Genomic DNA, 20615 nt, shown 5'->3' on the forward strand with positions numbered 1-20615 from the left:
CCGACCCTTTCCCTATTACAAATGGCACCAGGCAAGGCTGTCCCCTATCCCCCCATATCTTCGTCCTATCAATTGAACCCCTAGCAGCTAAAATAAGAGACAATCCCAACATTCCGGCGATTCAGTTCGGTTCATCCCTCCATAAACTGAGCCTCTTCGCAGACGATGTCCACCTATTTATCTCCAACCCCACTACAACGCTTCCAGTCTTACACTCTGTCCTAGATGCCTACAGCCTCGCTTCTTACTATAAACTAAACACTACTAAAACGGACGCCCTCCCCTTCAATTTATCTCACTCCACCCCAGCACTCCAAGCTACCTTTCCATATAATTGGCGAACTCATACAATTAAATACCTGGGTATCAACATCCCTATCTCCACTACAGACGCCTTCTCTGCCAACTTAACCCCCTTGATGAAGTCATTAGAAGCACTTACGAAAGCCTGGTCATCCTATGAGGTCTCTTGGCTAGGACGAATGGCGGCATTTAAAATGTCCCTACTCCCTAAACTAATGTACCTCTTCCGCACTATACCATACTCCTTCCCAAAGAAAGCCATCCAAACCTGTTCCTCTATCATGACTAAGTATATCTGGTCTGCAAAACCACCCTCAATGGCTCTTTCAAGAATGACCTTGCCAAGAGCGTTTGGGGGTCTTAATATACCTAATATTCTTCTATACCAAGAAGCCTCCCTCCTAGCCCCCATTAAATACTATTTCTCAACCCAATTGCACACTGGTTGGATGGAGCTGGAGCAAATTCGATCAAACCCAATCCCCCTAGCTGACCTTTTCCGTATCCCAAAATCGCTCCGACCCACGCAACCGTCCCTCCTTCCCTCCACGCAAGCTGCTCTACAAACCTGGGACTCCCTATCGACCTCCCTAACATCGCCCATTTCCCATATTTCCCAGATATCCATCACCACATTAGCATCGATGATTCCACATCTCAACCTATCCAAATGGAGACACGCAGGAGTACTATCCCTAGGAGACCTCCTCGATGGACTTTCTCTAAAATCTTTTTCTACTCTCCAGTCACATTACTCTCTTCCAGCTACAGAACTCTTCCACTATGTGCAAGTAGCACACTGGTGGAAGACGATTCCCCCTACCTACGCAACGCTCCACACATCCTCACATACTCTCTTTTCTCGTCTCTCCTTACCAGATTCCAAAGGCGACATCACATACTGGTATAAACTTCGGATTACCCCTACCTCTCCTTCCAAGTCAAACGCCCAAAAGAAATGGGAACAGGACCTGGGAAAAACCCTATCTCCAAACGACTGGCGTCAAGTCTTTTTAACCTCGCACTCCATGTCCCAGTGCCTAAACCAGACCAAAATGCATATTAAACTAGTGAACAGACTATACCAAACCCCAGACCGAATACATAAATTCTGGCCCTCTCACAGTAATAAATGCTGGAGACTATGCGGCTCGGTAGGACATGTCTTCCACATATTCTGGACGTGCCCAAAGATCACTAAATACTGGTTAGATGTATTTGAGCTAATAAACAAAGTTCTGTCCACCCACCTAGCTCCGGACCCAACTCTAGCATTATTACAAGTCGTCCCCGCTTCAATAACGCCACCTGCCAGATATGTCCTGGGCCACATCCTGATAGCCGCTCGAGCAAACCTAGCCCAAATGTGGAAACAATCCACTCCCCCTACCCTGCTAAGAGTTATACATAAGATAAACCACCATTTCCATATGGAGACGGAATCAGCTTCCTCCTCCCTCAACCACTCTTCCCTCAAAACGCGCTGGCTCGCGTGGCAAACCTTTATTTCCTCGATTGAAGGGTCTCAATATCTTCATAAATCCACCTCACCCCCACTTAGCCCATCCGGCAACCCGACAATGTCTGAACTAAAATACAACACCTATCATTACACCCCCCATTACCTAGGCAGTTACACCTTCCCCTCCCTGTTAAGAGTCGACCCCTACTAGGTCTCCCCCCAATACCATCTTCTAAAGCGTACCTATAACTTCTGCCCAACAGGATTAGGCCACTATTACCTTACTGCAATGTATAGTTTTTCTATATGTCCCAACTTCTCTGATGTATTATGTATACAAGGCTCCGATGTAACACTCCTCCAATTCTAGTCTGGACCCCTATTCTCCCCCACCCCCTCCCTCTTTCTTCTACATCCCTACCATACCGACCCTTACACTGTGTTGATGTATCACCCCCCCTTTTTCTTCGTTCTGTACCCCATAAAAATGTTTATCTTTTCAATAAAAACTATTGATTAAAAAAAAAAAAAGTCACAGCAGTAACAAACAGTTCCAATGTTTTTTCACTCTCATACCTACTATAACACCAACCAAGAAATAATTCAAGCGATGTTTTCTCTGTATCCACTATGTGCATTTGTAGATTGGTCCATAGTGTTGACACAGCTCCTTCTACATGTGCAGGACTGAGGACCATATAGTGTAACCCTTTTGCTCCCTAGGAGCTATTTACTAATAATATATCTTAATTAGCTGAGTAAAGCCACACCCAGACTTTTCCATCCCTTTGTCTCTGAGAAACCTCCAAATCTGTCCTACAGGACAGACAAACAGTATGCGACTTCGATGGAGTACCGTAATTCAAATTAAGCAAAGAGTTTTATTGGCAGCATAAATGAAACAGGAAATGACAAACAACCTAGACCCATGCAGTACACTATCTCATTGCTGGTCACCTCTCTATAGCGGGCAGCTAGTCTGCAAAGTCTCACTTAAATTCTAGTCCTATCTCTCACAGGCAAGGCAACTTCTGTCCTTCTCAAAGTCATTCCTGCCTCTTGCAAGTGTAGACTCTGGCCTCCTGGACGCCACTGGCTTCCTGGCACAATGAGCTTTTCAACTGCCACTACAGCCTAACTGCCTTCAACAACCTCACCTGGGCTGGATACACTAGAATATTAAAGAAAAATTTGACCATTTCCTAACATTGACTACAAAACAGAGATGATGCTGTTTGGGTTGTTTAACTTTCAATTTTATATGGCTAGTTAGAACTTAGATTTTTATTTACTGTAGATTCAACAAATGCTGTTACATGACAGCAACTGTCCATTTTGTGCCGTTGCTCCTGTTTTGCCAATGAGGCCTGGAATTATGGGCAGAACAGCTGCAAAACTGTATAGGAAATGTTGGGTAGAAAGGGGGATGTGAGGGGTACAAATTAGCCATAGTAGTGCACCCACATGCAAATACAAGATAAAGTGGACCGAGATAAAGTACCAGCCAATCAGCTCCTAACTGCCATGTCACAGGCTGGGTTTGAAAAATGACAGTTAGGAGCTGGTTGGCTGGTACTTTAACTCCGTCCACTTTACCTTCATCCAAGGCTTAGTAAATAGACCCTTAATTTCATAGGACTGGATAGAATGAATAATATGGAGGGTAAGAGTAGGAACATTTAAAGTGTAGTTCCCTGTGTTGGGAGGCAGCGCAGCCTTTTCTGCTCAGCAAGAGGACTTCATTCTTATAGAGGCTCTGAAATGGTTTAAATGGGGCCTCACCTATCAGGTGTGCATGTTGCACCTTCCAGTTGCACTTTTGGAAAAGTTCATTCCAGTGGATTTTGAAACACTGTAATCCAGAGTGCAATTAGAAATTGTGGGACTTGATAAAAAATAAAGCAGATAGGGTTCTTTCCTCTAATGGCTCAGCAGATGTAGCATGGAGCCTTGGCTAACAGAGAAAGTGCCCGATATGTCGACCCCTCACAATGCTTAAGTGTACCACATGCCACAGACCTGTCCAATTGCCCCCGCAGACATCCTCACATGTCCACCAGACCTGCCCACATGCCATCAGACTGTTATCGATCACAGATAGAGACTCACTACCCACTGTCACTGATTATACTGGTGTTATGATGGGGAGGATGTGACAGATATAGCATATCACCACAAAAGAGGATGTAAATACACCATATTTCTAAACAAGGGCCCCCTTATGTGACATGCACTCCCCACAGTGGGACCCTGGGAACACGACCCTTGTAATCGTCCTTACTCTGGCTCTCCCAATAAAATTTATCTTGGCTGCAATCTGCCTCTGATTTACATAATCAGCTCACAGCCGGAATTATCTGTGGCAACTGACTCCTCTCAGTCCAGGATCATTAAAATTATCCATCCCCCAATAATTGTTCTGAATGTAATCAATACAAAGACATTAAAGTAATACATGTAACCGAGAAGCGGACTCTGATTAGAGAATAAAGTAAATAAGAGCAAGTAACTGTACACCTTGGTAAAATAGTGCAGAGAGTTTTACCTTTGAGAAAGGTGTGTCCAAACTCAAATCTAAATTGCAGTGTAAACATAAAGCTGGTCAGCATTTGTGGTCTACATGCAAAAGATAGTATTTACCCCACATGCAAAAAAAATATGTAATTTCGCCCCTTGAATTGCAACATGGGGCCTAATTCACACCTGATCGCTCGGGCTTTTTGCAGTCCAGCGTTCGCACAGTCGCCGCCCACCGGGGAGTGTATTTTAGCTGTGGCAAGGGTGCGATCGCATGTGCTGCCAAATGGTACAAGAAGAGTTTGTGCAGTTTCTGAGTAGCCCAGGACTTACTCAGCTGCTGTGATCACTTCAGCCTGTCCAGGCCTGGAACTGACGTCAGACACCCTCCCTGCAAACGCATGGACCTGCCTGTTTTTCCAACCACTCCCAGAAAATGGTCAGTTGCCACCCACAAACCCCTTCTTCCTGTCAGTCTCCTTGCAAACGGCCGTGCGAATTGATATTTTGCACAAACCCATCGCTGAGCAGCAATCCACTTTGTATCCGTGAAAGGTGCCTGTACATTGAAGTGCATACGCATGCACAGTTCTGAGCTGATCTCAGCGGTGCAAAAAACGCTAGCGAGCGCTCAGGTTTGAATTAGGCCCATCGTCTGTCCAGGTGCACAGATAAATGCTCTAACTTTATTCCCAAATTTAGAATCAGACCCAGAGACAGTTCTGAGGTTCTTCACTCTCATAACTAATTTATGTTACGCCAAAAAGTGGTAGTAGATGGAAATTTCAAGTGACGTTTCTATTGTATCCACAATGCATATTTTTTGAAGAATACATGAATGGACACAGTAAGTTGCGCAATTCAACAAGAAAAGTAATCTGTCTGCAATTCATATACAAGTTTTGTTATGCATATGATAGACAGTTTATTCACCTAGATCGGTGTGGACCTTCTTATGTCGCCAAAGATTTGAGCTATTTGAAAAGCAGCGGCCGCACTGGCAACACACAAATGGCCTCTCCCCGGTGTGAGTGCGCTGATGCTTCACAAGGTCGGCTTTCTGGAGAAAACATTTTCCGCACTCTGTGCACTTAAATGGCTTCTCGCCTGAGTGAATCCGCTGGTGTTTAGTAAGTGCAGATCTGCAGGTAAAACATCTCCAACACTCTGTGCATGAAAATGGCTTTTCCCCAGTGTGAGTCCTCTTATGGTACACAAGACGTGACTTCTGCTGAAAGGATTTCCCACAGTAAGAACAGTAAAACAGTTTGTCGTTAGTGTGACATCGCTGGTGGGTGGTAAGAGCTAATCTGGAGCTGAAACGCACTCCACAAACTGAGCATCTATACAGATTACTGGCGCTATGCGTTTGCTGATGGGTGACGAGGGCTGAATGATAAGGGAAACATTGCTGACACTCCGAGCACTGATGCATCTTCTCAGGATAGGTGTGCGGACCTGTTGGGGATAGAAGTACTAAGATAAACTCTCTGTATATCAGCAGATGGGTCACGTCATCATGTGTGATAAACAACTCAAACAATAAGCTTTATAAAATATGTGGCAACATTGTTTATATTAACCCTGTCATTCTCACTTAACATTGGAGTCTAGTTTAGGATGTATTAAAAACATAAAAGGAGTGTAGTACAGACATTGTCATTTTATTCAGTTCAGCACAATGAATGCAGCCGTCTCTTTTTACAGTACTAGAATAATCCTTACTAAGGGGAAAGCACCAAGGAGAAGGGGACAGAACAGTATTAGGAAAGTATAACATAAAACAGAAATAATTTTGGGACAAAAAGAAAAAACAGACACCGCACAAGAGATGGAAATATGCAATTTAGAGCTATATAAGCAATTAAAAGGCTAAATCCAGGTCTCTCTGACCACTTCACTCTTCACAGTACAGCTGCAATTTGTGTCTTTTTCGCTTTTTTAGTCCTGTTGAAATAATACATAACCATGACATCTCAGATGACCTTAAGAAGCATTGCTTTGCACAACCTTTTTAAAACATTTGCCTTGTACCTTGCCAACCACAAACAAGGACTCCCAGTTGCAATGCTAATGCATGCCAACAAGAAATTTGAAATAGCGACTTATGCAATTCCTTTGTTTGACCTGAATTTGTACCACCAAAGTAATACACATACTTTGTGTCAAGTATTCCACATTTGTGTTCATCGCTAAATACATACTAATATTTTGTCCAGTTCACTATACTGCATTATTAATATAAACAAACCTTTCATTAATTCTTACTCTCAGTTATCTAAACATACAGAGGTAAGGTACAAATAACCTTGTAGGAACACAAACAGGCTGCTCATGATATACAGTGATCACTATCAGAGGGACATTATTGGTCAAATCACTAATCATTAAAACAATGCATGCTTCAAATGTCTCCTCCTGCTGTATGATCTCCTGGCTGCAGGGTACGGCACCATTGCTGGTGAGATTACAGGTCCCAAAAATCCATGCTGAGAAATAGGCTGTCCCTATATACTATCAGTATGTGTAATGGGAAAGATGTCCTTTGTACTACACAGTGTGTGGATAAGAGGAAACCTGCACAGCAGGCACCAGGACAGGCAGATGCCAGCTACGGTTATGACAAGGCCACAACTAACTGACACATCTACACATTAGGATAGTCGGCAATCGGGTGACTGATGCAATGATAGAGATAGAGCCATAGATTGAGTTTATCTAGATAGTAATAAGACCTAATCCTGCACTGAAGAATCAGAAATCAGCTATAACACAATTGCATGAATACAATGGCAGCTAAATAGATAAAATGGGGTATGCTTACTAAGGTGCAAGTTTTTTTTAGAAGTGGAGATGTTGCCAATAGCAACCACTCAGATTCCACTTAACATTTATCTAGCTGCTTCTAGGAATAGTAGCTAGAATGTGATTGGTTGCTATGGGCAACATCTCCTCTTCTAAAAAAAACTCATACCTATAGTAAATATACTTAAAATATTATTAATTACTCAGTTGGATGTAAAACAGAAAAAAACATCAAAATTAACAGGTATAAATAAGAATGTGCTAATTACTAATATGTGAAATGCTGTAATGTGATTAAGCAGCAATATATTAGCTAGAAATGTGTAACATTCGGTGTTGCAATAATGATGCCCTGAACTGGCCCGGCCACACCAGCCCAGGGGGCCCCATGTCCCACACCCATTCCTAACACTATTTTAATATGTAGACTGCAAATGCAAGGATCCTATACTAATTAAAAACACCCAAGGAGGGTTGCTAGTCCAAGATAAAGAACTCTGCCTTCAAGTGTACACAATATAGAATATATGGGTGGACTGGACTGCACACTCTAATTCTAAACATATGAGGTGCTGCCATGCTGAGACTCGTAGCGACACACAGAAAAAGGAGAAAAAGCAGTTACATACTCTTAAGTACTAAAAACACTGCTCATCAGAACAATTATAATTAAATGAAATGTTCCTCTATGTTAATTCTCGATATTCCTACAAATATTACCCTGCTCAAATGTAATAGTTTGAACCCAGCTACTCTACAATGAATGGAACTGATGAGTTTCAGAAAGAGGAATGGAGGGAGGAACGTGTAACCCCTCATGATTACTTAAAATATGTAGATGAACAATCCACTCCAAGGGTAGATTTAAAAAAGATACCACTCCAGAACCTTGATTTAGTCTACTATATTTATGGTAGCTGCCATATGGAGACAGAAAGTGGGACAATACAATCTGGGTATGATGTGGTATGTGACAAAAAAATAATTTTTACCATCTTACCCAGCAAAGTTGGCAGAACTTTAGACTCTAACAAAAGCATGTATATTGGCAGAAGGAAAAAAGATAAATACACCTATAGTAGATATGCCTTTGGTGTGGTGCACAATTTTGGTGAAAATGGACAGAAAGACTCTATGGGTGGAATTCAAATGATATATCACGCCCAATCTCCTGTCTAAAATTATCTCCGTTATCGTGCACATCGCGTCCATAGTAATCAGGTTTAGCCTTGTAAAGGGCTGGGTGCCTCACTACTTCAAGGGTAGCAAGCTGAAATAATGATACCACGCCCCCAAGGGCAGAAAAAGAACAGGTGTGGAAAGGGGTGAAAATCATTGAATCCTGCCCTATGACAGCAACAGGCATCCCAATTTCATATGCAGTAGCAGTAAAAAAGTTGTTAGATGCTATACAATTGCTTAACCATATTGTGGTCATTAATTGTCAAGCCCATATGACTGAACATGAGATTACTAATGGACATCATAGAGCAGATATTGCTACAAAGGCAGCAGCACAAAGAGAAATTGTAAGAGAAAATGTTTACAAATGATATATGTGAACAAACACTAAATGAAAATACAAAAATCTTGTGATTTACAGGAAAGGACTAAGTGGGAAAATGTCAAGTGTACACAAGGCAATGAAGGCTTATGGTGAAGCTCTGAAGTTAAACCTTTCATCCCAAAAAAACATTCTTGCTAGCATTGGCACAGATGTCTATGGACTGACCCATGCAGGTAATATGGCAATGATTAGTCCGATTCAGACTTGATGGAATGCTCCTAGTTTTGCATCAGCTGTAGCCAAATACGGTGCTTCTTGTATTATCTGCTTGCATAAAAAATGTAGGATGGCCTTATAAAACAATAGCTTTTCCCCAAACATCAGGTCCTTTCCAAATCATAGATTGATTTCATGTTCCACAGGTTAGAGTGCTTCAGTATATTTTGGTATGTGTAGATGTTTCTCAAGAGTGGGTTGAAGGTAGCAACAGCATCAATTACTGCTAAGAAACAAACTAATGCATATGTCTGTATTTATTATATACCTTAAGCTAAATCATCTGCACAAGTCACATTTTACTGGACTAGTTTTTCTAAAGATGTGCCAACTATTTGGAATAAAACAACAGCTACATACAGCATATAACCCACAATCTAGTTGCAAAGTAGAACGTTACAATGGGACACTAGAACAAACTTTCTAAAATAGGCACAGAAATTAGTTTGCAGTGGCTAGAATCATCGCTATTCATACTGAATTCTATCAGAATAACCCCTAAAGGAGAACTAAATATTTATTTCTAGGAGATACTGTTTGGAAAACTACACTGTTGTTTTTGCACCCGCATATGAACTCATTAAGAAAAATTACTTAACTGTGAATTATCTAATTTTACTAAGCAACCATCTGAAGAAGATACACACTGCTGTGATCAGTACACAGAAAAATCCCGTGGAAGGTGATTGCCCTAATCTACAACCTGGTGATGAGGTGATGGGTTGTAATTTCCTGAAAACAGGCTTACTGACAGACAGGTAGGAAGGACTTTGTCAAGTTTTGATGACAGCTCCAACTGCTGTTAAAGTAAATGAGAAAATGTCTTGGATAAACGCTACACACTGTAAAAAATCTAAATCTCCTGAGACAGCTCAAATAGAGGACATTGGGGCAGATGTATTAACCTGGATAAGGCATAAGGAAGTGATAAACCAGTGATATGTGCAAGGTGATAAAGGCACCAGCAAATCACCTCCAATATGTAAATTAACAGTAAGGATCTGATTGGCTGCTGCCTTTATCACATTGCACATATCACTGGTTTATCACTTCCTTATGCCTTCTCCAGGTTAATACATCTCCCCCACAGTACAAGATGCAGCTTCTTCAGTTCACCAGTAAAAGCATCAAGTGGATGGCTTTTACAGGCACCACCTGTGCAACCTCCCAAAAAGATAGTGGTTCAGTCATAATATAACATGGACTATTTGCCAATGCAGTAACAGTGAAGAGAAACATAATGTTAAATAGTACTGTAAAGATCATCATAATCAGAAATATACCAAATATGTGTTGTACAAGTGCGCAGTCAGCAGCAGCTGGTGTAGGGATGGGTAAGTCCTTATAAATATGCAAAACAAGGAAAGGAATGAACCAGCGCCGGCTGTATGGATTAAGAATTAAAAGAATAGGACGGTTTGCTTTACATAAAGTGATAATTAATATTTATTGGAAAAAAAACACATAATAAAATATTATATATATATATATATATATATACACAGGTTGAGTATCCCATATCCAAATATTCCGAAATACGGAATATTCCGAAATACGGACTTTTTTGAGTGAGACTGAGATAGTGAAACCTTTGTTTTTTGATGGCTCAATGTACACAAACTTTGTTTAATACTGATGATACTGTAGTTATTAAAAATATTGTATTAAATGACCTTCAGGCTGTGTGTATAAGGTGTATATGAAACCTAAATGAATTGTGTGAATGTAAACACACTTTGTTTAATGCACAAAGTTATAAAAAATATTGGCTAAAATTATCTTCAGGCTGTGTGTATAAGGTGTATTTGTAACATAAATGCATTCTGTGCTTAGATTTAGGTCCCATCACCATAATATCTCATTATGGTATGCAATTATTCCAAAATACGGAAAAATCCGATATCCAAAATTCCTCTGGTCCCAAGCATTTTGGATAAGGGATACTCAACCTGTATATAAAAACAGACATAGGTTGTTGGGCCAAGGCCAGATCTGGGACTTTGATGTTGCATTTTTGGATGGGGTATTCCGATTGTCATGAATTTTAGTCTGAATAAAAGTTTGAATATTTCAATGACTATGAATGATATAATCAATGATACATGAACAATTTGTAATGGAGTACTAGGAAGAACGTGTGAACATAAAAAGTTACAAAGAAGAGATCATAAAGATGATCTGACAGGAAATTCAGTGATAGAAATGCATAGTAGGTTTGCAAAGTTACTTAAAAGTAAATGTTGGATTTGTACTCACTTACCCATGAGTATAGAAACAGGCTTACCGATATTAGCTCACTTTATCAACAATACAGATATGATATATGGTCTTGCCATAAGCAAACAAATAGGAATCACTCCTGTTTTAACAATGCACCTAAAATGCAGTATATAGTGAATTTTCCTTATTTTATTGATGTATCTGCAGCTAGTTTAATTTACACCCCTGCCTTGCAAGTGAGTTGCAACTAGGACACATGAGTTTTGCATTAAATATATGATACGGATGCAAAGGCAGCAGCACAAAGAGAAATTTAAGAGAAAATGTTTACAAATGATATATTATTATTATTATTATTATCATCCTTTATTTATATGGCGCCACAAGGGTTCCGCAGCGCCCAATTACAGAGTACATATGCACATAATCAAAACAGGAAAACAGTGACTTACAGTTGAAAACAATATAGGACAAGTACAGGGTAACTAAGCATAACTACACCAGTAAATGACAGAGATAAGTTCCAGGTGGCCAAAAAACTGCGTGATTTGGGCAGTTGATGATTATTAAAGTAAGAAAAGGATAAGCACATGAGGGAAGAGGGCCCTGCTCGTGAGAGCTTACATTCTAAGGGGAGGGGTAGACAGACAGGGGTGACACAGATGGGGTACATAGAGAGCGTGGAACAGAGGGTTAGGATGAGATTTGGCTGGGTTTGGTTTAGAAATGAGTCTTAAGAGCCCGTTTGAAGTTTTGTAGAGAGTTGGAGAGTCTGAGGGGGAGAGGTAAAGAATTCCAGAGGAAGGGAGCAGCACGTGAAAAATCTTGGAGATAGGAGTGGGAGGAAGTAATCAGAAGATATATGCGAACAAACACTAAATAAAAATGCAAAAATCTTGTGATTTACAGGAAAGGACTAAGTGGGAAAATGTCAAGTGTACACAAGACAATGAAAGCTTATGGTAAAGCTCTGAAGGTAAGCCTTTCGTCCCAAAAACATTCTTGGTAGCAGTGGCACAGATGTCCATGGACTGCCCATGCAGGTAAGATGGCAATGATTAGTCTGAATCAGATTCTCATTGAGCGTGGCTACATCACAGGTGGGGGGCCGAGGCGCAGGCACGCCGCTAGCCGTCGCCGAGTGTACACAGATGCTCCCATTCACTTTGAATGGGGCGCGTGTGCTTCTATGATGCTGCAAAATATGACAGTAGGTGGGTAGAAGGGGATCATATCTCCTATATAATAGCCCAGATCTGTGACTTTGTGATTCATTTGCTAACGCTGGGCGGAGTCACAACACTGGGCGGGGTTAGTCAAATGAGTCACAGATCTGGCCAAATCTATAGGAGACTAGGAGCAGAAGCAGATGGTATGGGCATGTCACAGGCAGGGGTGCATACCTCCCAGCTTTCTTCAGGAGCTTTCATCAGGCAGAAGGAGGGACACACACTCGGCGAAAAGGGGGCGTGGCTTCACGGGAGGATCCCCGTTTTCGTCAGTGAGGGGGTATGCCCAGCGCTCTGTGAGCTGCTGGCATGCCCCCAGGGGCTGATTATAAGTCCAGGGGGCCCAGGGCACTTGAGACAGGGGAGCCCTATCTCATTGCTGAGCCTGCTGTGGGGTTGGGGGCGTGGCCTAATCGCGGGACGCGAGGCCACGCCCCCTTATGCAAATTCCTGTTGCTGTTTTTTAAATGGAATTTTGGCCCCTCAGCTAGGGCTAAATACAGAGGAGGTGGTCGCTCCCCCCTACACACCCGCACAGGCAGAAGAAAGCAGGGAGACTGCTGCCTCCCTGCAACACCACAGACCTGCCAACACGCAGCAGCGTGTGCTGACTGTAGGACAATGCTGCTGCTGTTGCTGGCAGGACGGGGGAGCTTCTGAGCTGGGACAGAGCTACTCGAGCCGGGGGGCCCCCTAAAACTGTGGGGCCAACGGTACGTACCCCCTGACCCCCCCCTTAATTCGGCTCTGCTGCTGGAACCCCCCTTAATCCGTACCCCCTGATGCCCCTCCTCCTGTCTCCACTATTCACCGCTGCTCTGCTAAGCAGAACAGCGAGTACAGGAGCTTCCCAACTGCCCCCCCCCCCACCGCGGGACACTGCGACCCGCGGGTGGGACAGCGGGACAGACCCCAAAAAATGGGACTGTCCTGCGAAAATCGGGACAGTTGGGAGGTATAGGGGTGTGTGAGGGGGTATGCCGTACAGACGGGCACCGGCTCACTGTGTGCTTGACCCCCCACATCAGGACACTCAGCAGGGTCTCTCTGGCGCTGAGGAGCGTCACTTTCTGGCACACTCCACGCTTCTTAGCTGCAGTTTTGTGGGGCACCTGCCGCTGTGCAGGTTCCGTACTGCCTCTGTTATCTCCAGCCCCGGCAACCCCACCGCTAGCTGCAGCGCTGCCACCCGCAGTGAGGTGCGCCCAGCTCCTTCACACAATTTAGCCAGCGGGTAGCGCTGCAGAAGTCCGAGCTGCTTGCAGGCTCCGACCCCCTCCTCCCTCCAGCCGCAGCGACTCCTGGGAACTAACCAGTCACTCCCAGTCTCCCCTTACCACAGTGCCCAGCTGCCGCGAGGTCCGCGCCGCGTGCATGCTATGACCCCCGCCTCCCTCCAGCCGCAGCGTCTCCTGAGGGCTAACCAGTCACTCCCAGTCTCCCCTTACCACAGTGCCCGGCAGCTGCGCGAGGTCTGCGGTGTGTGACTGAGGAGGGGGGGAGGGATGCGGACGGGCAGAGGAAGCAGGACTCCAGCCTGAGAGAGTCAGCCATGCCAAGTCTCCACCAGCAGCAGATCCCAACAGGTTGGAGTGGAACAGCAGCAGTCAGCAGCAGTGACTCCGGTAAGACACATCTGTCTGTCACCACTGTTCTGTCCCTAATACCAATCTCTCCCGTGCCCTGTGTTCTGTCATGTACCCGTCACCCCTGGCCTTGCTCTGTCACTGTTATCCTGGCCCTGTCACCCTTATCCTGGACCTTTCACCCTTATCCTGGCCCTGTCACCCTTATGCTGGCCCTGTTACCCCTATCCTGGCCCTGTCACCCCTGTGCTTGCCCTGTCAACCCTATACTGGCCCTGTCACCCCTGTCCTGGTCCTGCCGCCCCTACCCTGGCCCTGTCACCCCTATCCTGTCCGTCATTTCTGTCCTGGCCCCATCGCCCCTGTCCTGGCCCCGTCACCCCTGTCCTGGCCCCGTCACCCCTGTTCTGACTCTGTCACCCCTGTCCTGGCCCTGTTACTGCATACCCTCCAACTACCTTTTTGGCAGGTACAGCACCCGCAGCGCCTCCAGACCCCTCCCCAATGCACCACACCTCCGCACCTTCCCCTCCACCACATGCGGCACTCCACCCCTCCCCCACACGCACAGCCTCCAGACCCCCTACACCACCCGCGGCTCCCACTCCTCCGCCCCTTCACCACCCACAGCACCTCCAGACCCCTCCACCATCCACCCCCCATATATGTCTCCCCCCACACCTGCCCCCCTCCACCCGCAGCATCTGCAGAACCCTCCTCCATCCGCGGTCCCCCCCTCACCCACCCCTCCCCCACCCATGGCACCCCCGCATTTGCCCCTCCACCACCTGCAGCACCTCCGGACCTCCTTCCCCATCCGCTGCACCACCCGTACCTGCCTCTCCCCTACCCACGGCACCTGCAGACCCCTACCCCACCCCCGGCACCCCCGCCCCTTCCCATCCCACAGCACCTCCGGAACCCTTCACCCATCCGCAACATCCCCACACCTGCCCCTCTCCCACCCGTGGCACCCCTGCCCCTCCCCCACCTGCAGTGCCTCCGGACCCCTCCCCCATCTGCGGCCCCCACTCCTCTGCCCCTCCCCCACCCACAGCACCTCCCGACCCTTCCCCATCCGGGCCGCCCCGCTTCCGCCCCCCCTCCACCGCAGCATCTACAGACACCCTCCCCCATCCGCAGTCCCCCCCGCACCCGCTACATTCTGTACATCGTGCCCTGCAGGTGCTGTTCACGCCGTCGCAAGGGGCTGCACCTCCTTCACCATCGCACACCCTTTCATTGTGCAATATTTAACCACTAACAAAGGAATGCAGGTAATACTCCATATAATACAAATATTGACCCCCAGAAAGGCATGCAAGGGTTAAGGGGGCGTAGCCCCTTGCGACGGTGTGAAGAGCGCCCGTAGGGCGCGATGAAGCACCTAGTTTGTGTTTAATTGCACTGGATTAAATTAATAATATGAAGGGGGGAAAAGTTATGTTTAGAGCATCATTTGCTGTGCTTGAAATAAGGCAGCCTTTTTTGCTCAGCAAGAGGACTTAACTTTACCAGCTCCTCTAGAATGATGGACACTGGACCTCATCCTACACTTCTGATGCATGCGCACTTCCAGTTGTTCTTTTCTAGATGATGAACCAAAGTAATCACTACACTGAGATACACAAAAGTCACAGATGTAACAGAATCAACTACAAAATACTGTAGGCGCCAAAGGCATACAGTCACTAAAAAAACCTTATCAAATACCAAAAGGCTGCACACCTATAAAGAGATTTCCACTACCCTTTAACAAAAGACAAATAGCAAGAAACATAAGTGGTGCTAAATGTATAAGGTCAAAACAACACACTACTGCTAATAATATTCATTTATTAATATAAATATTTAAAAAATAAAAATACACATAAATAACTCCCAGGTTAATTAACATGTAGGCAAATATATCTAACATCTAAAATAGTACAAACCCCTAAGGAATTTAACACACAAACAGCAGTTCACATATAGATATATCTGGCATCCATTCAGGATAGGGTTAGGCTGCGGGGGTGTCGTGTGAAAGTTAGGGTTAGGCTGAGGAAATGGAGTGTTAAGGTTAGGAAGGGTGGGGAATACATACATACCCGACCCCTGTCAGCATACTCTGTTTTGGAATGCAGGTGTCGGTCATATGACCTCCAGCATGCCACCCGCCAGGATAACATATGTATCCCATATATTTATCTCTCTATCTGAGTACCAAAATCTAGGCATCACTGAGTCTCTTAATCAAAAATAAATGCAGACATTGTCTTAACTTATATGTGTGTGTGTATATATATATATATATATATATATATATATACACATCCACCAGATCCGGCACTCGTTATCCCAGAACAAAACTTGCCAGGTGCCCTCCGTGACGGCCGTATTGCAGCGGCCCACAATATCCTCTCACCACTCGGCGGCACTCCGGACGAATAAATTGGAGACTACAACGTCATCTTGGATTAAATCAACGTTTCAGTGCTCGACGTCACTTTTATCAAGATTATGCTGTCTGATAATCTTGATAAAAGTGCCGCCGAGCACTGAAACGTTGATTTAATCCAAGATGACGTTGTAGTCTCCAATTTATTAGTCCGGAGTGCCGCTGAGTGGTGAGAGGATATATATATATATATATATATATATATATACACACAAGAAAACAAACCAGCGGCACTCAGGGTCTTGTGGAATGGTAAATTTGTATTAAGACATCAGTGGAAAGAACATCAACGTTTCGGGGATTTAAACCCCTTTGTCAAGATGTGAGGTACCTCACATCTTGACAAAGGGGTTTAAATCCCCGAAACGTTGATGTTCTTTCCACTGATGTCTTAATACAAATTTACCATTCCACAAGACCCTGAGTGCCGCTGGTTTGTTTTCTTGTATCCTGATCATATACGGAGGGCACCGGGGCAAACATCACTCATTTCAACAGGAGTGCCGGGCTGTATCTACACTGTATATATATATATATATATATATATATAGAGAGAGAGAGAGAGAGAGAGAGAGAGAGAGAAAGAGAGAGAGAAATGTTCAAATAGACATACAGTATGCTGAATATAAAATACAAGGGGTGATCGTAAAGTTTGTGGACTATGGTACAATTAAACGTGCAAAACAGATCTTATTTTCTCATAAAATTGAACTTCTTTTAGGATTACATAAAAGTTAATCACGGTTGTTTTTCTTTTAATAATAATAATAATTTTATTTATATAGCGCTCTTTCTCCAAACAGGACTCAAGGACTTTTAGAAATTTTAAGAGGACAGGATAAAAGTGGTTGTAAAATGGATGTAATTGCTCATCGTGCAGTCATCTGCTACCTCGTCAGAAAGGGTTTAACACCCGCAGAGATCCACGAGGACATGGTTATGACATTATGTGAGGCTGCTCCTTCTTACAGTATGGTTAAGAAATGGGCACCAAAATTTATACAAGGAAAGGAGAGCCTTGAAGATGATCCCCGTCCCGGGAGGCCTATCGCCATTACCACATAAGAATCCATTGACAAAATCCATGACATGATATCAGAAGATCGAAGAATAACAGAGCATTACATTGACAAACATCTGTGTATCTCCGAGGAACGTGTTCATGCTGTTATTCCCAACAAACTCCAAATGACAAACGTGTCAGCTCAATGGGTCCCAAAACTTCTTACTGTTGATCACAAGTGGGAACATCTCACCATGTTCTGTTTGATACAGATCCTGAGAGGTTTCTTGAGCAATTTGTAACCAAGGATGAGACTTGGGTGCATTACTTCCAACCTGAGACTAAAGAACAATCAAAACAGTGGAAGCATTAGGAACCTCCTGCTCCAAAGAATACAAAGTGAGTGCTGTCTCCTGGAAAGGGATGCAGAAGGAGTACTGCTGGTGGACTACCTTGAAAAGGGTAAAACTATCACCGGAACATACATTGATCGTTTGAAGCGGTTACAATAAAAGAAATCAAGAAGAATCGATGTGGGAAGCTCTTCCACCAAGGCAATGCTCCAGCTCACAAGTCACTGGTGGCCATGACTGCCATTTAGGATTATGGATTCCACCTGATTTGTCACCCTCTGACTACTATCTCTTCCCCAAACTGAAGAAAAAGAGATTGGTGGTTGCCATTTTGCCACGGATGATGATACGTTTTTTAGGGTACAAGATACTGAGTTCTACAAGACAGGCATATGTATGCTCCACGACCGTTGATCTAAAATGTATACATCTACAAGGGGATTATGTTGAAAAATAAAGCTGTTAAATTGCCTACAAATAATAAGATTTTACTTACCAATAAATCTATTTCTCGGAGTCCGTAGTGGATGCTGGGGTTCCTGAAAGGACCATGGGGAATAGCGGCTCCGCAGGAGACAGGGCACAAAAAGTAAAGCTTTTCCAGATCAGGTGGTGTGCACTGGCTCCTCCCCCTATGACCCTCCTCCAGACTCCAGTTAGGTACTGTGCCCGGACGAGCGTACACAATAAGGGAGGATTTTGAATCCCGGGTAAGACTCATACCAGCCACACCAATCACACCGTACAACTTGTGATCTAAACCCAGTTAACAGTATGATAACAGCGGAGCCTCTGAAAGATGGCTTCCTTCAACAATAACCCGAATTAGTTAACAATAACTATGTACAATTATTGCAGATAATCCGCACTTGGGATGGGCGCCCAGCATCCACTACGGACTCCGAGAAATAGATTTATCGGTAAGTAAAATCTTATTTTCTCTATCGTCCTAGTGGATGCTGGGGTTCCTGAAAGGACCATGGGGATTATACCAAAGCTCCCAAACGGGCGGGAGAGTGCGGATGACTCTGCAGCACCGAATGAGAGAACTCCAGGTCCTCCTTAGCCAGAGTATCAAATTTGTAAAATTTTACAAACGTGTTCTCCCCTGACCACGTAGCTGCTCGGCAAAGTTGTAATGCCGAGACCCCTCGGGCAGCCGCCCAAGATGAGCCCACCTTCCTTGTGGAGTGGGCCTTTACAGATTTAGGCTGTGGCAGGTCTGCCACAGAATGTGCAAGTTGGATTGTGCTACAGATCCAACGAGCAATCGTCTGCTTAGACGCAGGAGCACCCATCTTGTTGGGTGCATACAATATAAACAACGAGTCAGATTTTCTGACTCCAGCTGTCCTTGCAATATATATTTTTAATGCTCTGACAACGTCCAGTAACTTGGAGTCCTCCAAGTCACTTGTAGCCGCAGGCACTACAATAGGCTGGTTCAGATGAAATGCTGACACCACCTTAGGGAGAAAATGCGGACGAGTCCGCAGTTCTGCCCTGTCCGAATGGAAAATCAGATATGGGCTTTTGTAAGATAAAGCTGCCAGTTCTGACACTCTCCTGGCCGAAGCCAGGGCTAGAAGCATGGTCACTTTCCATGTGAGATATTTCAAATCCACCTTCTTTAGTGGTTCAAACCAATGAGATTTTAGAAAGTCCAAAACCACATTGAGATCCCACGGTGCCACTGGAGGCACCACAGGAGGCTGTATATGTAGCACTCCCTTAACAAAGGTCTGGACTTCAGGGACTGAAGCCAATTCTTTTTGAAAGAAAATCGACAGGGCCGAAATTTGAACCTTAATAGATCCCAATTTGAGAGCCATAGACAATCCTGATTGCAGGAAATGTAGGAATCGACCCAGTTGAAATTCCTCCGTCGGAGCACTCCGATCTTCGCACCACGCAACATATTTTCGCCAAATTCGGTGATAATGTTGCACGGTTACTTCCTTCCTTGCTTTAATCAAAGTAGGAATGACTTCTTCCGGCATGCCTTTTTCCTTTAGGATCCGGCGTTCAACCGCCATGCCGTCAAACGCAGCCGCGGTAAGTCTTGAAACAGACAGGGACCCTGCTGAAGCAAGTCCCTCCTTAGAGGTAGAGGCCACGGATCTTCCGTGATCATCTCTTGAAGTTCCGGGTACCAAGTCCTTCTTGGCCAATCCGGAACCACTAGTATCGTCCTTACGCCTCTTTGCCGTATAATTCTCAATACTTTTGGTATGAGAGGCAGAGGAGGAAACACATACACCGACTGGTACACCCAAGGCGTTACCAGCGCGTCCACAGCTATTGCCTGCGGATCTCTTGACCTGGCGCAATACCTGTCCAGTTTTTTGTTGAGGCGAGACGCCATCATGTCCACCATTGGTCTTTCCCAACGGGTTACCAGCAAGTGGAAGACTTCTGGATGAAGTCCCCACTCTCCCGGGTGAAGATCGTGTCTGCTGAGGAAGTCTGCTTCCCAGTTGTCCACTCCCGGGATGAACACTGCTGACAGTGCTATCACATGATTCTCTGCCCAGCGAAGAATCCTTGCAGCTTCTGCCATTGCACTCCTGCTTCTTGTGCCGCCCTGTCTGTTCACATGGGCGACTGCCGTGATGTTGTCCGACTGGATCAACACCGGTTTTCCCTGAAGCAGAGGTTCTGCCTGGCTTAGAGCATTGTATATTGCTCTTAGTTCCAGAATGTTTATGTGAAGAGACGTTTCCAGGCTCGTCCATACTCCCTGGAAGTTTCTTCCTTGTGTGACTGCTCCCCAGCCTCTCAGGCTGGCGTCCGTGGTCACCAGGATCCAATCCTGTATGCCGAATCTGCGGCCCTCCAATAGATGAGCACTCTGCAACCACCACAGAAGAGACACCCTTGTCCTTGGAGACAGGGTTATCCGCAGGTGCATCTG

At 44.8% G+C, this 20615-nt stretch overlaps 1 protein-coding gene across 2 annotated transcripts in view; it reads right to left on the reverse strand.

Moving 5' to 3' along the window:
- Window positions 1-2626: 2626 nt before the first annotated feature.
- LOC134996061 (oocyte zinc finger protein XlCOF22-like) overlaps window positions 2627-20615 on the reverse strand; it is a 162076-nt gene continuing 144087 nt past the window's right edge. Inside the window, exon 11 of one of the 2 annotated variants that reach the window (XM_063951161.1) lies at window positions 2627-5740. In XM_063951161.1, coding sequence (XP_063807231.1) covers window positions 5208-5740 — 533 coding nt within the window. In that variant the 3' untranslated portion in view covers window positions 2627-5207. Of the gene's footprint in view, window positions 5741-5925; window positions 6230-20615 lie in introns of those variants that run through there. The other variant, XM_063951163.1, reaches the window with a different exon arrangement.

The sequence above is a fragment of the Pseudophryne corroboree genome, chromosome 2, assembly GCF_028390025.1.
Source record: "Pseudophryne corroboree isolate aPseCor3 chromosome 2, aPseCor3.hap2, whole genome shotgun sequence".
Lineage (NCBI taxonomy): Eukaryota > Metazoa > Chordata > Amphibia > Anura > Myobatrachidae > Pseudophryne > Pseudophryne corroboree.